Here is a 26,527-nt window from a genome sequence, read left to right as displayed (position 1 = left end):
CCATTCTCTGAGAACTAAGCCCATGGAGCCACAAAGTCCTTGTCCTTGTCCTTGAGAGGAGGCCGGAATGCCTCGCGATGGGGTCACTCCTCATCCACGGCAGAGCCTCTTCCCATGGCCTCTCCTCTGGGCCATGCAGCAGAGGTGCCAGGGATGGTGCTGAAGGTGGCATGATCTTCAGGGACACTGTTTTCATGGTGGCCTTTATAAACGATGGCTCCTGAAGCCGTGAAACCAGAAGCATGGGGCAGAGATAGTTTCATGTCCCTATTTTACAGAGAGGGAAACTGAGGCCTGCGATGGGGCTAGAATGAGAGCTCCATGAGGGCACCCTACACCCAGCACCACCCTGCACACAGTAGGCCACTAGTGAATGCTGATGAACAGATGGAGGAAGGACAACCATGAAGAGATGACCTTTGAGAGAGGGGCCGTGTGTCAGGTACCAGCTGGGAGGACAGGAGAGTCCTGATTTGGGTCCAACTGCCTCCAGTCTGCTGTAAGAACATAGTCACCTTCTTCCCCTTCCTAAGACCCAAGACCCTGACAGTGCAGGCCCGGAGGACCCATCTCCCTGGGTATTAGAAGTTCCGAGAGAGGTCCTCTTCATGTCTGCAAAGCTGAAGCCCCCATCCATCCTGGCCCAGGATGCTGGTTGCCTGTGCGACAAAGCCCCTGACTTGGTCTGCTCCTGCCTGACTCTCGACCCCATAAACTGCCCTGTGCAGCTTGGAGAAACTCGTTACAAACATCTGATAGGACCTGATTAGGTGAGACAATGAACTTTGTCCTGCATTGCTCAGTTCCCTCTTTGCAAGCCCCAAATTAAAATTCCAGACCAGAGCAAGAGGATTTAAATTGGATTACTGGATGGGGTCCAGGGAGTGAGGAACTATGGGAGTGGGAGGTGGGGGGCCCAGACCCTCAACGTCCCTCCCTCCATATGCACTCAGGCTGCAAACAAATGTGGGAAAGGAGAAAAGGGCTAAGGCTTGATTAAAAGCAAATTTAAAACGTAATTAAGACCAAAGCTCATCTTGAACAATTAGGACCAGGCTGGGAGGAGGATGGTCCTCCCTTTCCCCTGGGGACACAGGCAGGAGCATCTTGCAGCCTGGAGCGGGGGCGCGGCAGCAGGGGCATTCATTCACTGGCCAGGAGAGTGCTGGGGAGGGAGGGCTGTGGGCTCCGTGCTCACCTCGGGAATAAATGGGGACTCAAGGGCCCAGCTTAGGGTCCGAGCGACCTGGATTCAAATCCTAGCCCTGCTACATCCTGGCCTGATTCATGGCCTGAGTCTCAGTGTCCCGTCTGTGAAGTGGGCCCCCCTCACGGGGTTGCCGTGTGGCAGACTCAGCACGTGGTCAGTGCCCGATCATTGCGTGTCTTTTTCCATCATTCTTCCGTTGAGAATAATTTGTATTTAGCGCCAACTGTGTACCAGGCCATGGGCTGGCTGTGGATGTAGTAGAAAGGAGGCTGACACCTGCCCTGCCTCATGGGGCACGGTCCGGCATGTGGTACGGGGACAGGGTTGGGATCAGGACCCCAGGCCTTGGGTTTCCCCGCCTCCCAAGCTGTCAGGGTTGATTATTCTTCCAGGAGTGGGGAAAGAAGCCTGGGGAGGGGCCCCAGCTCTGCAGGGCTTGGAGGGGATGGGCAGGGGCGGGGTCCTGAGCTCCAGGTGTGGAGGGCAGGCTGGGCATCTGTCACTGCCACCACTCAGCGCCCCCCCGCTGAGGTGACTGAAGCTGGTGGGTAGTAGGCCTAAAAGTCTGAAGGGTGCTCCTTCTCAAGTTTATCAGACGGTCCTGATACAAGTTCAGGGCTGGCAGCTTATACTTTGTGAACTGGGCGGGCGGGGGGAGGGGCGCGGGCAGCAAAACAAGGAAGTAGTGGGCAAATGGGGGTCTAGGATAAAGCGGGGAGGGAGAGACAAAGAGACAAAAAACAAGAGAAAAGGAGGGAAGAGCGTCCAGATCATGCCCAGTTCGAGGAAAAGTAAGGAGGCGGGACGTGATGTGCTGGCTGGCGGGGAGGGGTGGCGGGGAGCAAACAGATGTTTCCCACAATCAGGGAGACTCTGCTGGACCTACGGGGACTGCTACTCTGGCCGAAAGCTTGGCTTTGCTTTCTCCCTATGACAGCTCATTTCCCCACCTGTCCCCAACCTGTGACTAAGAGTTCCGAAGGTCTGGCCAGACCCAGCTTTGGGTTCTCTGGGTCCACAGTGGGCGGGAGGCCTCAGGGTCCACCTCCTTTGGGCCTCTGGTCCCAGGATGCCAACCTCTCTCCATTGCATGATCCCAGGTCCTACTAGGCAGGCGGGGGGACAGCAGGGCCCAGGTGCTAGGGAGGGGGGTTCCCGTTCTCTCCTGGGGTCTGGCTGTGGTGGGGGTTTGGTCTGCATGGCTGCCCTGACTTGACCCTGCCAGGACCCTGGCCTGAGCCTGGGGGTGGCTTATGTGGACTCGCTCATCTGTTTTTTTTTTTAAATAGCTTTATCGAGATATAATTTACATACCATAAAATTCACCCACATAAAGTACACAATTCAGTGGTTTTTTAACATATTCGGAGTTGTGCAACCATTACCACAATCTAATTTTAGAATATTTTCATCACCCCAAAAGGTAACCCTGTATCCATTAGCAGACACTCCCTATTCCCCCCCTTCCAGCCTTAGGCAACCACTAATGTACTTTCCATTTCTATGGCTTTGCCTATTCTGGACATTTCATAGAAATGGGATCACACAATAGGTGATCTTTTGTGACTGCTTCTTTCTTAATGTAATGTTTTCAAGTTCATCCACTTTGTTGCATGTAAAGTACTTCATTCCTTTTAATTTGACTCATCCCTTTGACACAGGCTGGGGTAGCCACGGTTGTGTCTCTGATCCGGAGGCAGCTTGGACCTCCTCCCACGTTTACCGCACAACCTGCCCAGGACACCGCAGCTCCACAGGCCCCTCCGCAGATGCTCTCCCCGGAGGGGTGGGGGTGGCGCAGAGGGGTGCAGGTAGAGTACCAGGGCTCAGCTGGCTTTGTAGAGCCAGTCAGGGCAGCCCAGCAGGTTCTGTCACCTCACAGAACCGCAGTGACTTGGAGCCGACAGGCATAACCTCTCTGAGTATAGAGGGCGAGACCGAGGTCCAACGGCGGACAGAGGAACATTCAAAGTCATGGGCAGAGCAAGGGCTCCCTAGCATCACACGGCCACAGTTTTGTTCGTGGGGCTTTCAGGGTCCCTTCACACTCCCTCCCCGTCAGAGCCTGCGGTCCATCCTCTCAGCCATCAACAGGTCACCACCCTGGCCAGGTGCTCACCCAGGGCACACTCATAGACAGCAGAGGAATGGAGGACCCAAGCCCAACAGGAGGGAGGGGTGGAGCCTGCCTGGGCCCCACCATCACACCCGCACAGGGTTCCCAAGATCCCAGGTCACCCCTCACATAGCCTACTCCAGAAAAACCATCCTGTTCCTACCCCAGCTGCCCAGAGTCCACGAGGGCACAGCCCTGCCAATGGCGGCCCAGTCTGAATTCAGAGGGCCAGGAGGGCCGTGCGTTTGTGGCAGGATAGGCTATCACCCTCACAGCGCAAGGCTACTTTGCCAGGTCTTCCCTGAATCCTGGCCATTGCACCTACCTTCAGAGCCTGCACCTTCCTGTCCAGCAGGCTCTCGATGTCCCCTGCCACCTTCTCCACCAACTTCTGAGGCTCGTTCTCCTGTATCTCAAACAGATTCCGGTTGTCCTTGTAGATCTGGAAGGAAGCGGAAGCCAGGGGTCAGGCCAGGGTGGCCGCGGATTCCCACGCCACAGCCCCTGCGCTTTCTCTGTGTGTGGTGCAGCTCGGTCCTCACCCCGACCCCGCTCCTGGCTTCGGCCACTGAGAGAAAGCACGGAGGTCTGGGATCTGGGTTCCGTGCTCTCATGGACTTGGAGGAAGGACATGGTCATGAGCTCCACAGCGCGTATCGGTTGTGGTTGGGAGGATGGGGTTGTCACTACCTTCTCTAGGACTCAGGGCTCCTCCTCGAGGGGCCATAAGCAGCAACCCCCTGACTAGCTCAGAGTGGCTGAGAGTGGCAGAGGGGAAGTGTGGGCCGAGTACGCGGCAGAGTGTAGTGGGGAGATGGAGCCAGTAAGCACACAGCACGCACACACATCAACACAAAGATGTTCTCACACCCACGCGTGTACACACACCTACATACCCACACGTGCATCACACATACACGTCACCCGTTCACATGGGCTCAGGCATCTGCATCCCTTTCTGCTGGCATTGCCCCAGGGCATTTGCAGAAACTGTAGCGGGAGCTCTGAGCACCCCCAGGGGCTCCTCTGCCATTCAGGGCACAGCATGTGAGAGCGGGGACCAGAAAAGAAAAGGCACGTGGGGGAGCGAATCTGCCCCTCCCTCCTCCTATGTGGGGGTGTAAATCTGGTAGTCTGCATCTGTGTGTGTGTGCGCATGTGTGTTATGGCTCAACACACATCATCTGTGCACAGGCCTGTATGTTGGGGGCGGGGTGGGGTTAGGGACCTCTAGACAAAGCCTGGGGGCTTTTATGTGAGTTGCAGAAGCAGATTTCTGAGGGTGTCTTCATTCGTGGCTGGGGTCTTGGGGGCGTGTGTGTGTGTGTGTGCGTGTGTGTGTATGCATCGTATACCCTTGCATGGCTCTGAGCCTGACTGGGTCCATCCAGGTGACCCCAGGAGGTCCACGCCCCAAGCTGGATTCTCCACAAGGGGTCACAGGCCTGGCTGCCATGACCGAGTTCCTGCCACCAGCCTGTGCCATCAGGCAGTGCAGAAGCGGAGGGATGTGGGGAGACAGAGAGGAGGTGATGAGGAGATAAGGAAATGGGAGGGGCAGCTGATGAGAGACAGACAGGCGGGAGAGATAAGGTCGGTAGTGACAGGGAGACGTGGGGAGATAAGGCCTCCGCATATGATGGGGGAGGAAGTGGGGGACCGGGGGCTTCCGGAGCCCCTGCCCACCCAGCCCCTGGCAGTCCAAGGGTTAAAGCACCACGCAAAGCCAGCTCCCCCATCTCTCCTCCCGCCCCAGCCCTCCCGGCTTCTCTTTTCTTTCTGTCCTTCTCTGAGAACAGAATAATTTGTGGTGAAGTTGCTGCTCCCCACAGAGTAGTGGCGATCAGCGGGCAGGCGGTATGGACAGCGAGGGGCGGGGGTCCCCAGTAGGCGCCAGGCCACGCTGCTCTCGGGCCATGCCTCAGGACAGAGACCCCCAGATGGAGACAGAGGTCAAGGAGGGTTCAGAGCCTGGAGGGGGTCACTGGGAATTCAAGGAGCCTGGAGCCCAGTGCCCACGGTGGGGCGACCTGAGGCTCAGAAACAGAAGACATGCCAAGGACACGTGACTGTGAGTGGCAAAGCCAGATGCCCCACCCTCCTGCTCAGGTTTCGGGACATTAAAAACACACCCTCTCCTGACCTTGGACTGCGCCCCTGGGTGTGTGGTGCCCACAGTCTCAGCCGTACAGGCTGAGTGCATGAAGCCTTGGCCGAGCTCGCCCCGGCCCACGTGTGCCAGCAGGGGGCGCAGCTGCCTGGCTTCTCAGGGCAGGGGATGGAGTCGCGGTACCTGCCGCCCCTGTCAAGGTCATTCCCAGGACGGTCCACGGCAGCAGCCGCCCCAGATCTGAGGCTGGACCATGTGGTCTGCTGACAACTCTCCTCAGGGAGCCCAGAAGTCCCTCCCCGCTGGGCCTAGGGTGGCCCTTGCAGCCTGGCATGGTGACTGGGCTAGGGATGGGGGTTGCCGAGAGAGGGAGTCTCTGGGTGGCGAGGTCACACGCCAGGGGTCTGACAGGTGGCACAAGGGCTTGAAAGCAGGGACACTGCTATGAGTCATCCCATCTCCGAACCGCTGCCTGATCTATTAAACGAGAGACTGGCGGTCCCCACGGGCCAGCCGAGGACGGCACGGAACCGACATCATTGCTGCTCCTGCAATGGTTTAGCACGGCCCGATTCTGCAGCAGTCATGGCCCGGTTCCTGCCTCCGCTCGCCCTGCTAGACTCCCACTCTTGGGATCCAAAGCCCTCGGTTTTCATTCCTGGGCAGCCAGCCTTGGTGTTCTGGGGTCTGCCACCGATAGCCCCACCCCCCTCTCTGGGCAGTCCCTCCCTAGCCATCCTGTCTTTGTCTCCGGCACCTCAGCCTGGGCCCTGGAAGTGACAACAGGGGAGCCGAGACACAGGGACGCCACTGAGAGGGCACAGCCACAGCCAGCTCCCCAGGCAGCAGGCCTGTGTGCAGCGGACCCTCGGCAAATGCAGACGCCCAATTCCACGTTCAAGAACAGAGCTCTGGGGCCAGCTGGACCTAGGTCTGACTCCCACTTCTGCCTGCAGCTCTGCTATCCCTTGGAGCCTGGGGCTGCATCTGCCGGCTTTGTTCCTGTCCCACTTCTACCCAATGACCCACCACGACACACTTCTGTTGACCCCTGGTGCCAGCACTCAAGGCCTCTGCAGCCCATTGCCCTGGCATGTACCTTCAGGCCTCTGGGTCCCCAGCCCCTGCTGACTCCTACTGTCACCCCTTTACTCATATTGTCCCTGCACTGCCCCTCCCCCACCCCGTTCCCTGCCTATCTAAATATCCTCCCTGGACAGGGTGAGGAAATGGGCTAGAGAAAGTTTCTGGGGAGATGAGGGCAGAATTCTAGAACTATATGGGCTGGTCCAGCTACCAGCCAAGCCTGTCCCCCAGTCCCAAATGAGCCTCTGGAATGCAACAACCCTCGTTCCTTCTATCCCGGGTACTTTATATTTCCCTGGACCGGCTCCAGTTGCCTGTCTTCTGGGGTGGGCCCTGAGTTGAGCTCTATGTCCCAGGGAGATCCGAGTGACACAGCCCAGCATATGGTCCCACCCTGAGAGATAGGTCATCTCTCCATTCGTGTGGTCTGGGTCTGGGAGGTGCTTTCCACCTGCAGGCCCAGCAGGAAGAAAGAGCCCTGGGCAGCTCCACAGCATGCCTGGGGTGAGCTCCCCTTGAGCCCCAGCCTCTAGCCCTGGTCCCTGGGGCCAGTTCCGAAGGAACAGACGGGCCCGGGCACGGCGGGCTCAGGGCCTCAACAGCTGCAGCAGGATTGCGTGCCTGCCGGTGTCCTTGGCCTCACGAGCTAACTGGAAAAACCCAACGGCTCCCACAGCAGCCCAGCCTGCACGGCCCCCACCTCCGCACAGGCGGCGAGGCCCAGGAGAGGGACAGGCCACAGGTCTACAGCTTGTTGCAGCTCCGTGCCAGCTGTGATGGGGAGGACGAGGCAGGGGCTCCATCCCACGTAGGAGATGGGGAATGGAGGGGAAAGGACAGTGGACTCGAGGACAGGCTGGCAGGAGCCAGGTGGGCATGCGGGGAGGGGGAGCAAGAGACACAATGGCACAGGGGCTGAGGACGGGGAGAGCAGGGGTGGCTGAGGCCCCGAGGGACAACTCAGGAGGCAGTTTGTACACCCTTGTTCCCAAGAGTCCCTGCTCCCTCCATCCCACACGGCCACCAGTCACCTGGGCGTCCTCTTCCCCTCAAGGGTAGGTACCTCCTCGTCAGCTACTGAGACCTGTCCCTCCATGTCTCCCCTCATCTCCTCGCCCTGCCTCCGAATGCCGGCCGGACCCTCACCTCCTTCACCTCTAGTAACTGCGTTGTTAAATGGCCCTTCTGCTCAGCCTTCTGGCCTGGGGATTGCCGGGGCCCGTGGGGCCCAGGCCTCCTCAGGGGCCCCAGACCCTCTGGCCAGCTTCCTGCTTCCTGGGGTGGCTTCACACAAAGGGGAGGTGAGCCTGGAGGACACCTGGATGAATGGCGACCTCGAACAGGAAGCCTGGACACTCACAGGGGCAGAAGGGGCCAGCTTGGTCGGCCTGGTCGCCACAGGCTTCAACAGTGCTGACTAAGGAGACAGAGTGGAGCTGAGGTACCTGGAACACAGAAGTAGCCACCAAGGAGACAAAAGGCCCCAAGACTAGTGACCTGGATGGGCCTCTGTCAGACTGAAGAGGCATTTTGCAAAGCCCCAGAAAGATAGCAGCGGGGGGCCTGGACCCCAATCAGCCCCCAACCTGCCCAGGCAGAGGAGGTAGGTGCAGGGAGGACAGGAGGGTGAGGAGGGTGGGGAGAGGAAGGGAGGGGGAAGGTAGACCGTGACAGCCAGGGGAACAGCTGAGTGCTGGCTCTGGCCACCCTGAGGCAGGTGGCCCTGAGGAGGGACCCTTCTGATCATGCCCATTTGGCCGACAGGACAATGAGGGCCCGAGAGGTTAAGTCCCACTGCAGAGCTCAGAACTGAAGCGGTCTGTCTGATCCACAGGCCTGGCTTTAGGTCACACTCTGTACAGTTCTCTCCTTAGGACTTATCCCCAAACTTGAAGGTGAATCCTCTGGCAAAGACGGCATGTGGGATAAGCTGGGGGTCTGTGGGCCTGGGGAGGACTTGGGGTGATGCCAAAGGCCTAAGTAAGGCCCGTGGAAGGCAGAAGGGCCACTCTCGGGGTGGGGAGGAGCAGGGAGAGGACTGGCAGAAGCAGCCTGATCCACTAATCAACCACTCGATCCTGAGCGTAAAAACAGGCATGCACGCGAGGCTCCTCTCTGCAGCGAAGGTGAACAGGCCCTAATCTCTGGAAAATTAAATCAGAAAGAAAATAGAACGAGAAAGGTTTGATGCAGGCTGGGCCCTGCTGCTGGCTGTCTCCTGAAAGGCCCAGACTCGGCAGGGGGTTCGGCTGTGTGCTCCAGCATCCGGCCCCTCCCTCTGCCCAGGGCACTGGGAACGGAGGGCACAGGCAGAGTGGAGGGAGCTGAGCCCCACAATCTGACCCCTGGAAATTTGCTGTTCTCCAACCCCGTCTAGTCACGTCTTGCTGTCCAGTCCCTGGTATCGAAGGAACAGTCCCTGGGGGTCCTAACTGCCCAGCCCTCACGCCATCAGGTCTCTAGAGGGAGAGCAGCAAGTGGACTAGGGACAGTGGGCTGGGCCTCCCTAGGCCGGTCTGCATGGGCAAGCGCTGGAGGCCATGGAGTCTGGTGTTGGAGACAGGGGTCAGCTGCTAGAATGGGGTACCGTTGTGACAGGGATCAGAGAAACCTTGGATGGAAGATGGGGGCTCATGGGAGCTCAGGGACCCTGAGCTGGGCCAGGAGAGAGGTGGGGTGAGAGAGGACTGGTAGTGATCAGTTCAGGGACCACAGCCAGTCAGGGCAAAGCTCCTGCCCTCGGCCCTGCCAGGTTGCTGCCCTTGTCTCGTGCCTTCGTGGGGAAAATCAGGGGTATCAACATGGCTGTTAAAGAAGATCCTTGAAGATCACAGGATTGATGGAGAAGCCGAGTATCTGGGGACCCCTCCTACGATGAGCACGCAGAACAGACCTAGGACAGCTGTACCTCCTGGGTTCTCCCCTCACCCAAGCAGCCTGGAGCCCCACAGCCCAGTTCCTGATTGGACTGAGGGGTTGCTCTGGGGCCACGCTAGGCCCTGGGCCATGTGTGTGGCTGCGAGCTCCCTGGGGCAGGGGTTGTGGCCCTCCCTGGCCTTCCTGGTGCAGGACTGAGAGCAAGGCAAGGGTGTGTGGCCCCGGAGCCCTCAGAGCAGAGTCGGTGCACGGGTAGGGGTTAGGTGCCACCTGGTTTTAGCCTTCACCAGCTGCTGGCATTCACCAGCTGCCACGTTAGGCTCCCACGTGGCCAGGCCACGCTGCTCCCATCCCGTGGTGGATTAGCTCTGTAGTGAGTCAGCTGTATATGGTGTCATGCCACAAGCAGGGTCGGTACATTGTCATGTTAGTTGTCACATTATTAACAACTAGCCTTCGTATCAAATAGGGATTTCTTGGAATGGACTTTCTGTTCGGAGGCGGTCAAGGACGCCTACCCAAGCCGTTTCAATGTGGCCCCGCATGGGCTATGGTGGCAGCGTGGGAGCAGGGAGGGCTCCTGGCCTGGCTTCCAGGGACAGGTGAAGATGTGGCCATCCTGGGTCAGTGTCCCATTAATGGTCCCATGTCCTCCCACCCAACCCTGTCCTTACAGGCCCACCGGGGTGCCCCACATTCACGCCACAGGCTCTTGTTGGGGCCCTCGTGAGCCTGGGGCAGCAGAGATGGACTGGACCTTGTTCCTGCTTTCCTGGGGCTCACTAGCCAGTGGGACAGATGTCCGTTCACACTGCTAACAGCAGAGGGGGGCGTTGGGGAGAGGTGAGCAGTAGAGTGGGGGTGGCTTGGTTGGTTACGGCTGGGAGGGGCGTCAAGGAAAAGACGGGGATGGCTTTTCGGGGGAGAGGCCATCTGAGCAGAGTCTGGAAGGCTGGGCGAGAATCTGCCAGACGTGGCAGGGGACGGGGGATGAGGGATCCCAAGCAGGAGTAGTGACCAGGAGGAGGGGAACCTAGCAGACAGCTCAGTGGCAGAAGGGAGGCCGAGTGGGCGGGAGGGAGGTATGAAGGTGGTGGGGGCGGGGTGGGGGTGGAGTCCTCAGGAGAGGAGGGGGTGTGGCCTAGATCACAAGGTGAGAAGGCCCTGGTGGCTCCCCTGGCCCCCAAGAGGCAGCTGCTAGGAGCTCACCAGCACATTTTTCTTCAAAAAACTCACAGGGGCACCAAGCGCCCCCCCCCACCCCCAGCAACGCCTCCCTGTTTTTAAAGTTAAAGTTTAGTTGACTGTCATCCATTACCGCAATTAGTACATTATGTCTAATTATGCAATTAGTGTAGAAAGTGCACTTGCTGCTGAGAATGGGAAATTATGCTGGCTCGTTACGCTGTAAAATCCACGTCATAAAAAGGCTCAATCTCTTGTTTTTCAAAAGACACAAAACCCAATACAAAACAATAAACCAAAATCCTCCCAGTTGAGCTAGAGCCAATCTGTCCCAACTCCCTGTACTTCCCCAACACAGACCCCCACCTCTGTGAGGCGTGACCCACCACAGAGCCCACGGGTGTGGCCCGTCTTCGCTCCTCTGAAACAGACGCGAGTTTCTAGATTGGCTTCAGAACCATGCCAGTTCGGGTTCCCCATCCGTTATTCGCCCAGACCTGACTCGGGACGAGACCTCTGGCATTCAGGCCCGTGTATTTCCGGTGGGAGCAGTCCCGGAGGGGCCGTGGCCTCTGTCCATCCCAAGTGCGAGAGGTCCTTTCTCCCAGGTTCCTGATGGCGTCTGTGAGGAAGGGGCGTATTCCGGCGCAGGGGAGACGGAACAACTTTCTCACACTCTGGGCCCCCAAACCTGGGGTCTTTGCCTGTAGATAGTGAGCGCCCCATTACGGGATGTATGCAAGCCCAGCTGCTGGGGATGCTAAGAAGGGAGTCGCCCCTGGTCGCCCTGCATGGTCCCTGGACTCTAGGTTGTGACCATTAGGTGACAGCTTCCTCATGGCTGCGTGCCTGCGTGCAGCGCAGCCAGTGACTCTGTCTTCCCTAGCTTCTGGCTCCCCTGGAGCTCAAGGGGATACTCTGGGGTCGGGTGGGAGGTGAGAAAGGAATCCGATGGGGGGTGAGTGTCTCCCGACAACAGAAGTGACAATGTCAACTGGCCAAACCCATGGGGACTGAAAGGGGGCACACTCCAGTGTCCTTGACTGCCCGTGTCAGTACTGGGCACACTCCTTTGTACCTCAAAGCAAATGTTTCAGGGCCAGGTGTCCATCACCTACAACCCATCTCCAAGGTCACAAGTTAGAGCTCTAGCATGGGCCACTTAGTACCTGCCTAAAAAGCCCTCTCTCTGAACCTCTTCCTCTAGGTTCCCACAGCTGCTCAAGTCTGAGATGCTTGACCCAGGTCTGCTGGTGAGTGGTGCGGTGTGACAGAGACTCCTCCCAGCCAGAATCTGTCCTGGCCTCGTGGGGATGATGCGTGCACCTCCTGTGGCTGCCACGGCTGAGCTCAGACAAGATGGTCGCAGAGCACAGAACCTGAGACGTGGGGAACCCATGTGCAGTGTGCCCCATTGGTTCTGGGTGTGCCGAGGCTTCCGGGTGCTGCCCACGCCCCAGCGGGAAACACTTACCACAAAGGCAGGGGTGCTGGACCCACTAGAGGGGTACCTGTTGCCTAAACTCAAGGCATGAGTCCCTGGCCTTGGCCACAGGCCTTTGTCTACTCCGGTGACCTTGGGGAGCAGGGGAGCTGTGCATGGCCCAGCCGCACAGACACGGGCCATGGACACTCACAGGGCCCCCTGTCCTCTCAGTTTGGTCCCAGACAGCATCAGGAGTGGGTGACTTGAGCCCGAGGTGAATCGAACTGTAGGCGAGCTCTGGGGTCCCCTGTCTGCTCCCCCTCCCCTGAGCTGGGAGCCGCCGGCTGTCGAGGCAGCTGGGAGGGAAGCTGTGCCCAGCACACCAGCTGGCACGGGGGAGTGTGAGTAAACATACCCACACTTTCCCGACTCGCAGAAGTCGCCGGGTGGAGGCCGGCTGGTGTGGGCGCCCATGTTTATGGGGAACAGACTGTTTGTGCCGCGTCTGGGCCCCCGTGCCACCCACCCCGGCTCAGCTTGCTCCCGCCGCCTCCCCACCCTGCTGGCCCCCCCTTCCTTCCACCAGGACTCCTGTCCCTGAACCACAGGACATTCAGTGACAGTGACAACTCCACGTGGCCACCCAGGGCTCAGCACATAACCCACTAACTCCTAGTCACGACTATCCTAAGAGGCAGCGTGGTTACTGTCCCCATCGTACGGCTGAGGAAACCAAGGCTCCGGCAGGTGGAGGAACCAGCTGGGGACAGTGGACAGTGAGTGGCGGCGCCGCGCTGCTGGGCTGGTCAGACTTCAGTTGTCAGTTCCAGGCCCCGACCTGTCGGACGGACCTGGTCTGCCTTTTACCTGGGTCACCACTTTGAGCAGCCCTGGCCCAGCATGGCCCTGGGCATGGACCCTGCCCTCAGAGCAGGCCACGTAACAGCCCAAGGAGAGAGGCTCAGGGCCTGGTCATTGTCCTGCCATTTGGTCTCTTCAACCCCTTCGCCCTCTGGGCCTGTCTTCAGCCCCAAAAGGCCCTCTCCCGCCTCTCAGGAGTGAGAGTTTTGACAGGGTGGGGAGAAGGGCTCTGGGACCCAGGGTGCGAGGCTCCATCAGAACTTTGGTGGGCCAGGGAGGACTCTTATCTCTTAGCCCAGAGCCACCAGAAATGTACCCCTATAAGTACCCTTGGGAAATGGGTGTGAGGCTGGGCTGAGGCATAGCCCTGAAGGTCAGGGAGCCAAGGACAAATCTGATTCCTCTGCCTACGTCGCCTGCATTCTGCCCCTCCCAGCGCTGACAGGCCAGGATGGGCAGCCCTCTTCAGGGGCTGGAGCAGGTCCCTCAGGGACTCCAGTGTGGCCGGACACAGACCTCGTCTGAGATTCCACAGGTAGACTTCCTGTGTGTGTGTGTGTGTGTTGGGGGGGGTGCCCACCTGATTTACTTGATTTTTCTTTATCCATCTCCCTCCCTGACCTGTGACAAGGACACCAGGGAGGGCTTAGCAACTGGCTTCTTAGCTTACACAGGAGGAAACGGAGGTGCCAGGAGGGTCAGAACTTGTCCCAAGGGGAGACTTCCCAGGCCAAGTCCCCTGCACTTGCAGCCGAGGACGGCTAAAAAGCCATGGGCCTGAGTTCCAGCCCTGCTTCTTATTAGCCTGTGGTTGGCATAAGCTTTTACCCTCTGCGTCCGCACGGCCCTGAGCTGCCTCGGCCAGGCCTTCTGGGGGATGCCTCAAAGATCAAAGGTCAAACGCAAGGTGCCGATGCCTTCTCACACGGCCTCCTTCCAGGCCTGGCAGGCCGGAAGTCTGCCTTCGCTGCTGAGACTGGCTACTGAAGGTGTCCCCATATAGTGACAGCATTGATCACAATGAGTGGCCCTCAGGCTGGTTGCTCTTGGCATGTCAGGTGTAAGGGATAAAGACAGAGATGGAGTAAGCCTGGGAGGTGGCTGCGGCCTCCCAGCGGCCTCGGGGCAAGGCCATCCCAGGGTCATCCCCACACCTGAGCACACAGTGTAGTTCTGGTGACCTTGCACGACGCGCTCCAACCTTGCCGCAGTCACACCCAGTGCCCAGGAAGCGCTTGCAGATGCCCGTGCCACACACAGAGGCTCGTGGCGAAAGCACCGCCGCCCAGATGGACCTGTCCACTGTCACTGGATGTCCAACAGCCCCAGGCCTGGGTGAGGCTCTATGGGTCTCCACCTGTACCTCAAAAGAGGGTCTGGCCATCTGAAATATTTTAAGCAGTAGAACTTTTCTGGCCCCAGGTGGTTGGGGCTACCTGAAGGTCATGGCCCTAAATTCTCCTGCTGGACACGGCACTGGAGAGGCTCCTAACAGCTGGGCTGGGTGGGGGAAAGAGCATGGCTTGGCTGATAGTCACCTCCGGACCAGGGTCCCCAGGAGGCCTGGCTGGGCTCCCTCCTCTGATCACAAGGCCCGAGTGCCAGGCACTGATAAGCTGTGGGCGCCGAAGCCAAGCTGGAGCCTGCCCATGGTTAGGTGTACAAGTGTGCAAGGGAGACACTGTGCTGGGGCCGTCTTGTCCACGTCCTCTGCCGGCACCTCCCAGCTCCTTCCTCTGGTTTTCCTTTCATTTTTCTCCTATCCCCAATTTATAGGCTCTTCTTGACTTTTATAAATTCTTGCAAGTGCCCTTAAATCTTCTGTGAAACGAGTCAGAAGCGTAAATAAAGACACCGATGCCTTGCACGTGTGCTGAAGATATGCTGAGGACAGGCACATGTGAAGGGCGTGTGCACCGAGACACATGCCCAGGGGGCGCCTCCTCGCTCCATCATTCAGAGGCTCTCCTGGGACCTCACGGGAAAGCTCCAATGTTTAGACTCAAAAAATTCAGGGTAGTCACTCCACGAGGGTTTTCCAGAGCCGGAAGTCAGTGATTGCTACACTCACTCCCAGCTGGGCGCACCAGGTCAGGCTCTGGCCCCTCTCTGCACCTCACGGAGAGACAGTCCTTGGCACCCCTGGCTCCAGCTTCGCTCTCCTTAACGCACGCACCCCAGCAGCCACTGGGGCCAACGTCTGCCTTCACTGTGTCCACACACAGTGTTTGCCGTGTAAACGAACTGTGCAAACAGGAACCGCTGCCTTGGCTACACTGGCAAACACTGCGAGGGCCTTGATCTGAATAGCCATGAACTTCGAAGTAAGTGTGCTGTGCTCTGGGGAGGCAGACTGCTGAGCCTGGGCTCCCACCTCTTGCTGCCCAGCTTGGGGAGCTGTCTGGTGGGGTGATGACGGGCTGCCACAGGACGAGCTGCCAATCCCAGCGGGGCCGAAGTGAGCCTCCATGCCGGCTGCCTATTGTATCAAATCCTTACAAGCCCCTTACAGACGTCGTCCCCATTTCACAGACGAGGCAACCGAGGCACAGAGAATAACTGGTGGACCTGGGACTCAACGCTTCACAGACGAACCACACACTTGAACACAGACCCGGTCCAGACCCCCACCTACCTCCCAGGGGCTGGTTTCCATCCCATGGGATCCTGTGACCGTCCTCAGCCCGACCTGGTCCCAGGCCCCCTCCTCTGGGAAGCTGCTCTGGCTAGTGAGTTGGGTGTTTGCGAACCTCATCCTGTTTTGAATGTCCCTGGAGATCCCATCTCTTAAAGGCACCTGGGTGCCTCCTCCCCGAAAGCACAGCCCCTTCAGGACAGCCAGCCCCTCACTCATTTGCCCAAGATCATCCATTCAGATCGATTCATGGTGCCAATCGGATCCTTGCTCTGCTCAGTGGCTCTACCGGCACCCAAAGAACCCACCAGGCCCTGAAGGCTCATTTGCCAACCTGTCTGTCCAGTGGGACTGCACAGAGGACAAGCAGAGATCGGAGCTGGGCCCGAGGGTGGGCACTCCCCAAGGAAATGCTTCTACCTGCAGAAAACCATCCTGGCCTTGCAAGGACCTCACCGTACAGATAGGTAAAATGAGATCGAAGAGGGAGGAGTCAGCAGGAGGGCGGGGCCAGGAAGATCCAGGCTCGAGCTGCTGGCACTTCCTTCTCTGCCAGGGAGGTCTAGCAGAGAAGACTCTCCCGAAGAGGGGTATGAATGAATGAGCCGGGAGAGAGCGCCCAGCTGGAAGGGGGACAGCCAGCAAAGGTGGGGCTGGGTGAGCAGCTAGGCCCGAGGGCCTGCGGAGAAAGCTGCTGGGGGAGGCAGCTATGCTCCCCTGCGAATCACAGGAGCCTCGGGGGGCTGGTCTGCTGGTGTGAACTCTCTGAGAACTGGGGAGGTCAGCTGGCAGGCTGGGGGCAACAGGCGTGTGTCCCTGGCACATGGTGTGACCTTGTCCCTTCTACTCCACCCCCCACTTTTCCCAGACCTGGGTGCCCATCAGGTCCTAGAGGAGATGATCCTCTGGGCTCCCATGTCCTCTGTTCAGCGACCTCCAGCAGGAGGGAGGGACGCCTGAGCTTCTAGCTCCGTCAAGGGCTCCCCGAGCAAGGAGGCGGTGAGGGACATGTTGCCAGGAGGACAAGAGCGGAACAAATTGCCCCAATTATGTAAGGCGGCCCCCCCTTCCTTCTTAGCAGTGAGAGGAGGGCTGAGAAACTCTGTTCCTCCCTCCCCCGCCCCCACCCATGCCTTGGACCTGTATGGATGCCCCTCAAAGGTGCGGAGACCCCTGAGCGGGGTCTCGGGCCCAGGTCACTGGGGTGCTGGGGAAGGATCTTGAGGATGGGCTCCAGCTGGCCCCTTTTCTGGGGCCTGCAGAGCAGGCTCAGGGTAGGAGGCCTGGGTCAGTTCTGTTCAGCCGTGGTTCCGTGGGGGCCTTTGGGCAGACTCCCGTCCCTCTGGTTTTCCTGCCCCCCTGCCTGCTGCCCCAGAATCCATGCCCCAGGCCTCTCCTCTGCCCTGAGCGCAGCCCCGAGTTGCTTGTGTCCCTCTCTTTGCTCAAGTACAGCACACAGGTCTCAGGGAACATCTACATGCATGTGACAGGCCCAAGGTGCCCTCGAGCAGACCCAGCCCCCTGTCCCTTGCCCATCACCTCAGAGGGACTGGAGCCAGGTACCAGTCACACATCCAGACTCAGGCCAACCACACCGGGCTGGCCCCTCCTTCCAGCCACTGACCCCACAGGCACAGAGAGCCCCTCTGTGACATTAGGCTGCAACTGTGAGGTCCCAGGACACAAATGCACTCTGTGCGTGGGGGTCAGACAATGGGACAAGGCCATCTTTCTGCCCACACCCACCCCGCAGACAAGAGGATCTAGAAAACAGTGGATTTCCGTGCTGACAGTGGGTGAGGAAAAATGATCATTTTCTGAACACTAAAAATAATGTCCGTCTCCTAAAAGCAGGGCCCTCTTCAGCCCACAGCCACAGCTTAGCGAGGCTTTGTCGCTGACTCCGAATGCAGATTTGTTGGAGAAGCTGCGGGCAGTAAACCCTCGGCGGCCTCACAGAGGGGCTGGGCTCAGCCTCGGGCAGGGTGGTGCCCCAGTGATCTGAGTCCGACCTCCGTGTGCAGCGAGCCCAGATGATACAATCAAGCCAGGCGGGGAGGGGGCGCCAGGAACCGGGTCCATATGCTGCTTGTGCCCGGCTAATGGGCTGACAAATTAGCGGGTCTCCCCTCTAAACGGTGATGAATGAGCAGCCGCTCGGGGGAGCTGGGGGACAGCTGCCTCCCAGGCAGTCCTCCTGGGGCTCGGCCCTGACTTTGCATTTATGAGGTGCCCAGCCCACTGACTCCGCAAGGGTGGGGGTGTGGCTGGTGGGTGACTGTGGGCATGGACAGGGAGAGGGCAGAGAGGGCATAGAATGGCAGCCCTGGCCTTGGAGGACATCCCCAAACAAGCCCAGCCAGGGAGGCCTGAATTCCCCAGGCTGCCATCATGCCGTCTGAAGGGCGCCTGAGGAGGGGGTTAAAGTGTCACCCTCCTCAGCCTCCTCTTTAAGATCATCACCATTGCACACACAAGGGCCTGAATGCCTTGAAGAGAGGCGGCTGGCCCATGGGAGTCTGTGCCCTGAGGACTGACCAGGACAGGGAGAGACCTGGGGCTGGGTCCTGGGGGCCACCCACGGAGTAGAGTCGCTTCTCCCATACAATGACAGGGCAGTAGCCTCCTAAGTTCACAGGGACATGGAGGAGACAGGCAGGTAGAGGTGAGGACCCGGGTTGAGGAGTCCAAGGAGCCTGACTACAAAGCGCAGTGCAGTCTCCAGAGATGGTGAGCCGCTGTCACGAAGGGGATCAGCAAAAGTTGGCCCCCAGGTCTGGCAGGGGTGGGGACGAATATCCGAAGTGTCCTCTCTGACTGAGAGCTCAATGTCTTGATTGGCCCCCAAATCAATATAGTCCCCTCCTCCAGTACTCAGACATCTAAAATGGGGCAGGATAGACACATTCTTTGACAGAGGACCCTCCCGACTCCGTCTGAGTGCCGTCTGGGCAGGCGAGGCAGCCCCTGACCCAGGGCCTCTGCGGGCTCCCTGTCCAAACAGCCCCAAGCCCCCTGCTTGCAGTGCCGCCCCCCAACCCCCGTCCACCCCCACCTGTGTAAACAGAACCCGCCTGCTCTCTCCCAGGGGCTGCTAATTCCTCACCAGAACTGCTGGGACGTGAAATTGGAGTGAGACAATGTGTGTTTAAGGAAATGAATCTCGCATCTTAAGAGGCTCGGGAGCCCGCCCTGCACCCCCTTCACCCCGCCCGCCCAACCAGAGCCAGGGAAGGAGCACGGAAGAGAAATGAGGAGAGAAAGGCGGAGGTGACATTCAGTGCCAAATTAGCAGCCACCGCAGCCAAATATTGTACTTGCCTCCAATCTTCTTTTATTTTTCCAAAGAAAAGGCTTTTACAAAGTGAAAGAGGCTGTTGGAACACTAAGGCTGATGATCGTTTAAAAAGGCACGCCCGCCACGCGCATGCCCATCTCAGCTTTCTCTTGCGCCCAGCGTGCCGTCTGCTCCCGGCCCACGGCTACAGCCAGGGGCACCTGCCCCCACAGTCAGGCCCACCACGCCAGCCGCAGGAGCTGACATCATGGGTGTTCCCGGCCACCATAACCCAGAGTCTCTGCCCGTGGGCCAGGTCTCGGGACATGAGGCCTGCCTCTGAGCCATCTCTCTACCTGCATGGCAACCTTGTGAGGGATCATTTTTGGTATGCCTAGAATCACCTGGCCTACAGAGGCCTCAACAAAAGCGACCGCCACATGGCCTCTGAAAGGGCTTCTTGCCCACTTCCAGATGACTCTCAGTGCTCTGCCATTGGATAGCCACACTGCTGGTGCTCACGCCCATCATCACTTTTATCTGCCCCCCAACTAGGGGCCAGAGGCCTGATGGCCCCTACTCTCTGCTCACTCCGTTGAATAGACCACCAGTCATCCTGGAGTCCAGCCCCTGGAACCCGGCCTGCCTCCCTGTGCCACTAACTTATTAACCCACTGAATAGTCTGAGCAGACACCCTCTGCTTGCCCCTCCAGAGGAAACACTGTTTTCTCCCCTGGCCACTCGACAACATGCTAGGTCCATCTCACTCACCTCCAGGAGCCAGACAAACTTGTTGGGACTTTATGAACAGTACAGACTTAGCCCTTGTCTCCCATTTCATCCAATCTAGGTTGGCTCAGGCCTTGGATTCCTTGTCGAGGGAGAGAATGAGGAGCCTGATGGCTCTAGGGGTGGGGGGCGGTCTCTGGGCCCTGAGCCCCCACCCGGATGGTGACTGGAACCTGGCCCTACCCCATGTATGCAGCCTTCCAGCTCCCACTATTCCTGACAGCCACCCTCAGATCCCACTCCTAGTGGCCCTGGGAGTGGGGGGGTTTGGCTACATCCCTTGAAACCCATTTTACAGATGGGACATGGCTCAGAGAGCTCTTGGGACTTGCCTGAGGTCTCAGCTGAGCAGGGGCACCACAAGAACCTGGTTCTGAATTGTGTGGCACCACAAAGTGGATGCTGTGGTGTGCCACCCAGACTCCCCACCCAGGACGAGGCCCAAATTCCCCTTGCTGCCAAGATGCTGCCTGCTGACCACTCCCAGCAAAGCCCCTGCCCAGGCTATGGCCTGAGCAGAAGGGAGCTGCCTCGCGATGCTCTGCCTGACACATAGGTGGGGTGGAGGAGCACAAAGGCCCGGCCTCAGTTGGGGACAGCTCTGAGGGGCGAGGCCAGCTCCAACACTCTCTGTGGAATCGGCTGAGGCTTTCACTACAACTTCTCCTATTACCCAATCCTTCGCCCTACGCCCCTCACAGGGGTGGTCCCTGAGGGTACTCCTCCAGTAAACGCCTGCACGCAAACCTCAGTGATGCCAGGGAACCAACCCTACCGTCACTGGTGCTGGAAGTAGTCCTAGAAAGCTGGCTCTAAAGTGGGCACTGTCCTGCTGGCCCTGAGGGCCTCATCATGGAGGTACAGGGAGCAATGACAGTCCTTGCATGTGATAAAGGTGCGACTGATGAAATGTTCACCCATCACGAGCTGAGATGGGGTACCTGCGGATGGGTGTAATATTTCAGGGGGTTGAGAGTTTCGGGGAAGTGTAATTATAAGGACTATGGAATGCGATGGCTATTGCTGAGGGCTTTGGAGAGAGACAATGGAAGGCTGAGAGTGATTAATCATGAATTTAAGGTGAAGTGTGAAAGTCAGAAGCCCCCTTGGCAGGATATAAAAAGACTCTCATCTCCTATAGCCAAAGGCAGAGAAAGCTGAGGGTCAGGCTGGGACTTAATTAGAAGAGTGGCAAGGATCCGGAGGGGGTTACAGTCTTAATCCCAGCAGGCTGGCTACCCAAGGTCCCCTCAGAGGGAAGGAGTGGGTCCCTGAGTTGTGGGATAGGAACATCTGGGTCACTGCACTTGAGAACCTTGAAACCTCAGATCCCTCTAAATTGTCTGAGCCTCCGGAAGCAGCCACTTCCCCTTGTTAAAGGTTGAGAACCGCCCCCATGCGCTTAGAGATGATGAAGAGGCCTCCACGTTACAAAGCAACATGCTCTCCTCAGGGTCTGCACCCCTCCTTCCCAGCACCAGACCAAAAACATGACCAACCGCAGGAACTGCTGGGCCCGTTAAGAAAAAAAGACTACAGTCTACGGCCATGCCACCCTGAACACGTCCGATCCCGTCTGATCTTGGAAGCTAAGCAGGGTCGGGCCTGGTTAGTACTTGGATGGGAGACCACCTAGGAAGACCAGGTGCTGTAGGCGTTTAAAAAAAAAAAAAAAAAAAGAACTGCATCCCAAAGACACTGTAGGATCAAGCCAGCATTTAGGACTGGATCCTGAGGTCACTTGGATCAAGGATGACAGAAGACAGGTTGGGTACGGGAGAGGTTATTGACATGGGAGCACTTCCCCATGATACAGGATCTAACGCCCCAGCGAGAACCCCAGGAAACGGCAGAAGCCGGGAAGAAGTGACGGCCCCCTGACTAAGAGAAGTAGAAATGCCAGAAGCACAGCAAACAGGGGGGAGAGAGGGTTCAAAGACTCAGACACGCGGACACACCAGCGCGGTTCTGCCACGAAAGGTCAGAAAACCCACCATGACCACCACGTTCCCTGCGGGACGGCCCAGAGGACACTGTTTACCAACGCGAGGAGGAGTGTGGGGCTGAGAAGGGCACGAGCGTCAGAGAGAGACTCCGTGGGGGCCTGTCCTCTGCAGGCCAGCCCGAGAAGACTGCTCAATACCAAGACGTGTGTGTGTGTGTGTATACATGCACACATACGCATAAATCTAAACATAATATACACAAACATGTGTTATCGATGCTATATATATCTCCTCACACACCAGGCGACAGGGAAGGCTCTCAGCAGGTGCAGGCTAAGGTGAAAGTGGCCCTGGAGCTCAGGCCACATGCCCCAGCAGGCCCAGTGGTACCAGAGGTATCCATTTTGGGAAAAGATGCTGTATGGAGTGTACAGCAGGTTCTAACAGGAAAATCTCAGTATAGTCCTAGAGTCCAGACCATTTCAACAGAAAACTATGCACCATTCAAAAAGCATCTCTTGGATTGTCACTGCACATAGCTCTTGATTAAATGACCATGGCATATTCAGTGATCTGGCTTCTGTCAGACCCACGAGGTCATGAGGTCTTGCAAGCCCAAGGGCAGCCCATTATAGACAGGAAGTGACGCATCCTTGATCAAGTGGAAGCCTGGTCAGAGGGCACGAGAAAGCTGCACGACCCCTTTCATTCACCGCTGTTGCATGCGTGCCCCTCTGCCCCTCTCTCATCTATGATGACACGGAGTGGGGGGTCGCTCACAACCAGCTGATGGAGGAGCAGAAAGACTGAGCTTGTCCTCAGATGGGTCAGCTTACTTTGCTGGCGTGAGCTGGCAACAGACAGCAGCCACATTACAGCTTCACTCAGGAATGGCCGGATATAGCGTTAGAGAAATAGCCTCCCGAAGAGCAAAGCTTTGGGCAGCACCCCTGGTCATCTGCTTTGTACAGAAAGGGAAGGGGCCCGAGGCAAGAATGTATTCAGACTCACGGGGAGTGACAAATGGCTGGGCTGGTTGTCAGGATGCAGAAAGCCTGGAAGACCAGGGACAAGGAAGCCTGGTAAAGAGGCACGCGAATGGACCAATGGGGAAGGGCACAAAATGCGAAGATTGGTGTACGTTAATGCCACTAGAAAAGAGGCACCAAATCACTAGGCATAATAATGATTTGGCCAGTTGCCATCAGCCAGCCTCTGTCATCCACCCCTCTAGGGCTGGTCCAATGGAGAGTAGCCATGAGGGCAGGATGGAGATTATACATGAGCCCAAGACCAAGGTCAGTCAGCTACTGCTACTGCTGCTGAATTCCCACGCTGCCAGCAAGAAACCAATCCTGAGCCCCCAGTATGGCACTGCTTCTCAAGGAGATCACCACTTGGTGGCAAGTTGATTACACTTGATCTCTTTGACCTGAGAAGGGGGCAGTGATTCATGTCGTCTGGGATTGGCACGCATGCTCTTATCATATCAGACCAGTGTTCCTTTCCTCCGTGCAGGGTGCTGGTTATCTAAGAGCTTACCTAGTGTTTGATCCACTGACAGGGGACCCTATGGCTCAGCGGTCCCCAACCTTTGTGGCACCACAGATTGGCGCTCCTATGAGCATCTAATGCCTGATGACCTGATGTGGAGCTGAGGCGGTGATGCTAGTGCTGGGGAGCAGCTGCAGATACAGATGAAGCTTGGCTCGCTGGCCCACCGCTCACCTCCTGCTGTGCAGCCCAGTTCCTAACAGGCCACGGACTGGTACTGATTCGTGGCTCAGAGGTTGGGGACCCCTGCCATGGCTTCCTTGGACCAAGGAGCCCATTTGACAGCAAAAGAGGTGCTTCAGTGGGCATATGAACACAGAATCTACTGGTCCCATCACTTACTCACCACCGTGAAGCCACCAGCCTGACAGTGTTGGAATGACCTTTTTTCCCCCCTCAATAACAGCTTTTTTGAGATATAATTCACATACCATAAAATCCACCTTATTCAAGTTTACGATTCCGCAGTTGTTTGATTATTTACAAAGTTGTGCCACCATCAACACTAATTTTAGAACTTTTTTGTCACCCTCAAAAGAAACCGTCTACCCCATTCCTGCTCCCTCAAGTCCCTGGCAATCACTAATCTACTTTCTGTTTCTAGGGAATTGTCTATTCTGGACATTTCATGTAAATTGAATCATACAACAAGTGCCCTTTTTATAACTGGTTTCTTTCATTTGGCATAACGTTGTCAAAGTTCGTCCACATCGTGGTATGCATCAGAACTTCAACCTTTTTCTATTGCTGAATAATATTCCATTATATGGATCTACCACATTTTGTTTATTCATTCATCAGCTGATGGACATTTGGGTTGTTTCCACTATTGGACAGGTTTCTGTGTGGACAGATGTTTTCAGTTCTCCTGGTGAGATCTTTTCAAGCACAGTAAAGACATCAGGTTGGAGAAGATATCCAGCAACATGGGGTGCTATCACCTAGAACAAGGGGCCCCAACCTCCAGGCTGCAGACCGGTACTGGTCCTTGGCCTGTTAGGAACTGGGCCGCACAGCAGAAGGTGAGCGGCGGGTCAACGAGTGAAGCTTCACCTGTATCTGCAGCTGCTCCCCAACGCCAGCATCACCGCCTCAGCTCCGCCTCAGATCATCAGGCATTAGATGCTCACAGGAGCACAGTCCCTGGTGCCAAAATGCTTGGGGACTGTTAATCTAGGACACAGTACACACCCTAAATTAATGACCATTACAAGGGCTGAGTCTCTAAGAGGCAAGAATACTCAGGTCCAGGGACCATGAGGTAGAAGCAGGTCCCACTCCCCATCGTTCCCAGTCTCTCACTTGGGGAATTCTGGTTTCCCATCCCCTCGACTTCAGGCTCTGTGAATCTGTAAGTCCTGGTTCCCAGAGAGGAAATATTTTCACAGGGGACGCAGTGAGAGTCCCATTGGAGTTTGTTTCAGCTACGGGCTGGTCACTTCAGGCTCCTCAGGGTGAGCGAGCAGCAGTCATGGGAAGGTAGCTGACTCTCATTATCAGAAGATGCTGGGGCAGGGAAAAGATGCTGGACGCTGAGGTGACCCACCTGGGTATCTCTTTGGAACTCCCCTGTCTACTTTTAATGAAGGATGAAGAAGTGCATCAATCATGGCCTGAGATGGACAGGTAGGTGGGCGGGGCTCAGCCCTATCTGGGATGAAGGTCTGGGCCAGGGTGACAGGAATCTAGAACAGGTGGGAGAGGAAGGGGAGGATGTGTGCCAACGGTGGCCTCTATTTTGGAGGCCACAGCTCACCCTGCCCCATCCTTCCTCTTGCGAGGGATCTAAGTGACACAAGAGTGGGCTGCTGTGGACGCTGCTTAGGTCTGCCCAAGGATCAGCACCCATCATCCCCTGACCACCACATGCTGGTGGCCCAGGCTGAGTCTCTTTGTTTCACCCCCGACTGAAGGGAGCCACCTCATCCACGGTCACGCCCCTCCCCAGCAGTAGCCTGCATTCAGTGACTGGGTGGGGTAGGGTACAAAGGCCAGGACCCCTGGACTCCTTTTAGGACATCTCTAAAGAGCCACCCAGCCCCAGAGCTACCCACGGGCTGGACTGTGGTCAGCTTCTCTCCCTGCTCACTCCTGCCCAATATGTCTCCTTACACATGCTCAGAGCATCCCCTGTCCCGAATAAACCTTCTGTGTGCAAATCTTACAGTCTCAGAGTCTGTTTCGCAGGAACACGACATAAGACAGAGAGCCCAGGCCTGCCTGCCCTCACCCCCAGTGTTAAACCCTGGGCTAGCCTACAGAGGCCCAAGAGAGCCCAGCCATGGCGGCCACTAGATCTTTAGCCCCCCAGACCTACACTCACACCCCAAACCGTGCATTCAGGCCTCACCCCTTCTGTTTGAACCCCGGTCTGTCTGAACTCCCATGACCACCATTGCCATGACTTCCATAATTCCTGGCAGAACAAGACAAGGGGGCAGGCAACGGGCTCAGGCAGCTCGGAGGAGACAGCTCGCCTTGGCTGGGAGCGGTGGAGAGGGTTTCCACAGAGGAGGTCTTGAGGGGTTCGGGTAGGTAGTTGTGCTAGGAAAGATGCTGCAGGAAGAGGGACCAGTGAGGGCGAAAGCTGGGAGGCAGGCCCATTCGGGGGGCGAGGAGCCCTGGTCTGGGGTGGTGAGTCAGGGGAGGGAGGTGTGATCTGTGTGAAGGTCGCAGTCGACACAGACCAGACTCGGGTCCTGCATCTGTTGTGCCCTGCCCCCCGCCTCACTGTGTCCCATCTCCCCCCCAGGTTCCAGTGCCTGCTCTGAATGGCCAATGAGGACATCTGATTGGCTCATCAAGGGCAAATAATAGCTTTTGCTGAATTCAGCTGCAGCCAATCAGAGGCAATCAAGCACACAAGCTGCCTGGCGGGCCACGCAGGCGGGCGCACCCACAGGCACCAGAACTGGCCCCTCAGTCAGGTTCCGAAGCTTCCCTCTCTCCCTTGTGTGGGAGCACTGGGGTGGGGGTCTGGGGAGCTGACTCTGGGAGGCCTCAAGAAGAGAAGAAGGGACCCCATTTACCTGGCACCTGCTGTGTACTCAGAGCTCAGAGGACACACTCACCCCTCACACAGCTCTGCGGAGCAGGCCCAGCTTACAGGCCCGGTGGGGGCCCCCTTAGGAGGAGCTTTGCCGAACCCCACAACAGCCTCCCAGCATCTGTCCCTCGGCCGCCATGCCGTACTCCTGGGCATCTCTACGCCGAGTTTTTGCTTCTTCCCTGAGGAGAGGGGAGCCTCCAATCAGACCCCGGGAAGCAATTTTTCAATCTCCAACTGCAAACACTAATACCGCCGAAGCTAATTTTACAGATTTCCACTTCGAGGCCTCGCCTTTGTCCCAGAATCCCTCAGCCTGGGAGATTAGTAGTTTAGAGGCTGGAAAAAATAAGGTATTTTAAAATTCAGCATAAAACTCACTTAGACTCAGTGAGCTAAAAAAAAAAA

The 26,527-nt window shown here is 57.4% G+C and overlaps 1 protein-coding gene and 1 non-coding gene across 2 annotated transcripts in view; one reads left to right on the top strand and one right to left on the bottom strand.

Annotated features, from left to right (window-relative positions):
- Window positions 1-26,527, bottom strand: part of CACNA2D2 (calcium voltage-gated channel auxiliary subunit alpha2delta 2) — a 156,056-nt gene that overhangs the window by 61,861 nt on the left and 67,668 nt on the right. Inside the window, exon 3 of the mRNA XM_011364753.1 lies at window positions 3,652-3,768. Within this exon, the coding sequence (XP_011363055.1) occupies window positions 3,652-3,768 (117 nt within the window). The remainder of the gene's footprint in view (window positions 1-3,651; window positions 3,769-26,527) is intronic.
- On the top strand, window positions 21,112-21,230 carry LOC111742749. The gene has a single exon (XR_002781457.1). It is a non-coding gene; the product is annotated as a 5S ribosomal RNA (ribosomal RNA).

This window comes from Pteropus vampyrus, unplaced genomic scaffold, assembly GCF_000151845.1.
Source record: "Pteropus vampyrus isolate Shadow unplaced genomic scaffold, Pvam_2.0 Scaffold100, whole genome shotgun sequence".
Lineage (NCBI taxonomy): Eukaryota > Metazoa > Chordata > Mammalia > Chiroptera > Pteropodidae > Pteropus > Pteropus vampyrus.
This window is presented reverse-complemented; position numbering and strand designations above follow the sequence as displayed.